General features: G+C 47.0%; 1 protein-coding gene across 1 annotated transcript; it reads left to right on the top strand.

Moving 5' to 3' along the window:
* The first annotated feature begins 773 nt into the window (after positions 1 to 773).
* Positions 774 to 3,464, top strand: LOC123444869 (pentatricopeptide repeat-containing protein At3g09060). Its single transcript, XM_045121737.1, has one exon. It carries the CDS (start codon positions 1,121 to 1,123, stop codon positions 3,239 to 3,241), a length of 2,121 nt encoding a protein of 706 aa, XP_044977672.1. The 5' UTR covers positions 774 to 1,120; the 3' UTR covers positions 3,242 to 3,464.
* Positions 3,465 to 4,294: the final 830 nt, after the last annotated feature.

Raw genomic sequence — 4,294 nt, 5'->3', positions numbered from 1 at the left:
GTTCGTTTGTTGGGCCCGTTGGAGTTGCTTTTAGAAAAACGGAAACGAACGTATTTATTCGTGCAGATGGTGCTCCCCGGCCGGTTCGAATCTATTCATGCTCGCTGGCTGCGTACGCTGTCGGCCGTGGGGTTCCCTCCGCAAACGCGACCGTCGAAGGTGGCCGGGCCGTCCGCATCAGCGACACCAACAGGCAACAGCACAGCGTTCGAAGGTGACAGGGAACACTATTCCGCGAGAGCACGTGCCGCACAAGGCAGGACATGGCAAATTGATGGAGATTGAATAATAAATAAAGTTAAATAATAAAGCCATTTATTCCAGCGTCCAGCCTTGCAGTCGCGGCGCCTCAGCAACTCCCGATTTTTTTTATGCACGAGATGATAGAGAACGGAACAAAATTACAAGACACTTCCGATAACTATGAAAGAAATGAATTAACTGAAAAAAGAAATAAACTGAAATTGATGCCAACAGACATACAATCTGAACATCGTTTTTAATAAAAGAGAACCCAAACATTCCATTGGGGTAGGTCCATTCACCATTCACCACCACGAGGTGTGAATATAGTACTCCCTCCGTTTTTAAACATAAGTTAATATTTCACTAAAGATTACATACAAAGTAAAATAAATGAATCTATATTTAAAAATATATATAATGCATTTGTATATATTTCGTAGTGGTACATCTAAAAAAACTTAAATTTACGAACGAAGAGAGTAGTACTGTTTTGAGAGAATAAACATATTTTTAGGGGTGAACAAACAAATTTTTGTGAGGAGAATCCACAAATAAATAAATGAAGTACACTCGAATGACTGGGCCAGGCTTTGCACCATTTCCGCCAAGTGAACGCCAGGCCTTTTGAGCGCCTTCCGGCGAGATTAGAACGCCGTTCAGTTGACATAGAGGCCCAGTCGTTTCAGAACTTGCTCTCGTCGTTCCCTCCTCCGACATTGCCGGCCAGGCCGCAGGGCCAGGATGCGATCTTGAGCCAACCCAAAAACCCTAGCCCCGCGCCGCCGTCACCTCACAAGCCGAACCGCAACACCCCCAAACGCCTGGCGAGCCCGTGCGTGCAGCCGCCGCGCGCGGCCACGGTCCGCTCAACCCGATGCCGCAGCCCGAGCCGACGCAGCCCGGCGCCGAGACGCCGCCCATCCGCCGCCTCCTCGAGCTGATCAAGTCCGAGCCCGACCCCGCCTCCGCGCTCGCCCACCTGGAGCTCCTCGTCTCCACCTGGCCGGCCTACACGCCGCCCCAGCCGCTCCTCTTCCACCTGCTCCGCCGCCTCGCCACCTCCGCCCCGGCCCGCCTCCCGCGCCTCCTCGGCCTCCTCCCGAGCCTCCGCCATCGCCCGCGCTTCTCCGAGTCCGCCGCGCTCGTCGTCCTCTCCGCCTTCTCCCGCGCGCTCATGCCCGACGCCGCGCTTGCCGCCTTCCGCCGCCTCCCTGCCTTCCTCGGCTGCAACCCGGGCGTCCGCTCCCATAACGCCCTCCTCGACGCTTTCGTGCGGGCCCGTCGCTTCTCCGACGCTGACGCGTTCTTCGCGTCCCTTTCCCATGGCGCCTTCGGGCGCCGCATTGCCCCCAACCTCCAGACTTACAACATCATCCTCCGCTCCCTCTGCGGACGTGGGGACCTCGACCGAGCCCTGATGCTCTTTGACTCCCTTCGCCGCCGCGGAGTTGCTCCAGACCGGGTCACCTACTCCACTCTCATGTCTGGGCTTGTCAAACACAGCCGCTTGGACATGGCACTCTACCTGCTCGACGAAATGCCCAGCTATGAAGTACAGCCTGATGCGGTTTGCTACAATGCTGTGCTCGGAGGCTGTTTCAGGAGTGGTGAATTTGAGAAAGCAATGCGGGTGTGGGAGCAGCTGGTGAGAGATTCGGGTGCAAGCCCCAACCCCTCCACTTATAATGCGATGCTTGATGGCTTGTGTAAGCTTGGGAGGTTTAAGGAGGCGGGTGAGGTATGGGAGAGGATGGTGGCAAATAATCACCAAGCTGGCTTGGTTACGTATGGGATTCTGATTGACGGTTTGTGCCGGTCACGGGACGTGGATGGTGCGGCAAGGGTATATTCAGAGATGATCAAGGCTGGGCTTGTTCCTGATGTTGCCATATATAATTCGCTCATCAAGGGGTTCTGCCAAGCTGGGAGAGTAGGAGAGGCTTGGAAATTCTGGGATTCTACCAGTGTTTCTGGCTTACGTAATGTGAGAACTTATAATATAATGCTGAAGGGGCTCTTTGATGGTGGTATGCTCGATGAAGCTAAAGAATTGTGGGAGCTATTGGAGAAAGACATTTCGTCCTCTCCTGACATGGTGAGTTTTGGCACTATGATCCATGGGTTATGTGAGAAAGGCTTTGCTAACAAGGCACTTCAAATCTTAATGGAAGCGCGGACCAGTGGTAAAAAAATAGATTCATTCTCGTATTCATCCATGATAAGTGGACTGTGCAAGGATGGGAGACTAGATGATGCAGTTATGTTATATGAAAAGATATCTGTGGATGGCTGCAAACTGAATTCTCATATTTACAATGCACTAATAAAAGGGTTCTGCCAAGCATCTAAGTTTAGTGATGCTGCAAGAATATACGGCGAGATGGAAAACAGTGGTTGTTCTCCTACTGTCATCACTTACAACACTCTAATAGATGGACTATGCAAGGCTGAAAAGTATCAAGATGCTTCAAGCTTTACAAAGGAAATGTTAGAGAAAGGTTGTAAACTAGATGCCAATACTTATGCTTCATTGCTTCGTGGTCTTTGTAGAGACAAAAAGATTGATGCTGCCCTTGCTCTGTGGAATCAAGTTCTTGATAAGGGTCTTCGGGCAGATGTCATGATGCACAACATCTTAATCCATGGTCTTTGTTCTTCTGGGAAAGTAGATGAAGCTTCACGTCTTCTCTCTGAGATGAAAGAGAAGAATAACTGCCACCCAAATCTAGTGACCTATAACACACTCATGGATGGATTTTATGAAATGGGTTGTTTTGACAAAGCAGCGTCTCTGTGGACAGCTATTTTAGAAAATGGTCTGGTACCCGATATAATTTCATATAATACAAGAATTAAGGGTCTATGCTCTTGCCACAGAACACCTGAGGGCGTTCAATTATTGGATGAGGTGCTTGCACAAGGAATTGTACCAACAGCCGTCACGTGGAATATACTGGTCAGAGCTGTCATCAAATATGGACCTATTCAAATATGATCTTTTAGAATCCCTCTTGGTAATATCTTCTTTGCCTCAATTCCGCACGATAGATTTCTGTTTCCATGACCTATATTTTCACCTGATTTTGTTCGATCTTACTATAATAACACCTATGTAGTTTCTCTCATGTCAACCGTTGTGTTTGCTTGAGGGCATAATCAAGAATTGCAGATTGATTCCGATGTTTAGAATTTCAGTAATACCAACTGCTTTCATATTTTCAACTGCGTCCAAGGTTCCCGGCAGTATGCTTTGTAAGATAAAATGGCACCTTTTCAGTACATGCATAGTCTGTCCTTGCCCTTCTCTTTTTTTCTTCTATGATGCAGTAACCAAGGTCAAGTACAGTACCTGATGATCTAAGTGGGCCTAAACTATTGATTTTCCATTTCAGTTTCGTATCTTGTGCTTGTGTTATTTTGTTTATGATAAGAGTTGAGAAGCAACCATAGTACATACACGCCACAAACACGGACATCAAACTCCTACAGTTCGAGAAACGTGCGCTATGCTCGTATATATCTTGTATTACAAAAGCTATGCCAATCCGTTCTAATTATATATTTTTTACTTTGTTAGTGATAATGTCGATCCAAATCTACTGTACTTTTCCTGTTTTATTTCAAGTGTACATCTATTTCATTTTTCTTTTTTATATCTTCTCAGCTTCAGTGGTGATATATCCTGTTCAAAGATGACCTGAACAAACCAGGCTAATGGAAATTTGACTCAGAGCACCTGAACAAACCAGGTCAATGGAAATTTGACTCAGAGCAGCAAGCTTTCTACATTACCCTCGAGGCATCTCAATGACATCATTTGCAATTGTAAGGCAGAGTATTACCATCTGCCAAGGTAAACGTTGAACCAATTTTATTTTATATTTGCATTTTTCTAAAGGAAAAATGACCACTTTTCAGCCGTGTATTCTAAACACCCAAACTACTGAAATTGTTTGCTTCCACCCCATCCGTTTCTGCTATCCAACGGGAACATACATGGTCACCAGATAGAATACTTAGAAGAAATAAAATTGAACAATGTGACCCC

Source organism: Hordeum vulgare, chromosome 3H, assembly GCF_904849725.1.
Source record: "Hordeum vulgare subsp. vulgare chromosome 3H, MorexV3_pseudomolecules_assembly, whole genome shotgun sequence".
In the NCBI taxonomy this organism is placed as follows: Eukaryota; Viridiplantae; Streptophyta; class Magnoliopsida; order Poales; family Poaceae; genus Hordeum; species Hordeum vulgare.
Note: the sequence above shows the minus strand (reverse complement) of the source record. Positions and strands in the feature narration are given on the sequence as shown.

What these genes read in the sequence shown, in the direction of transcription:
- LOC123444869 (XM_045121737.1), top strand. Translation starts at nt 1,121, where the DNA reads ATGCCGCAGCCCGAGCCGACGCAGCCCGGCGCCGAGACGCCGCCCATC.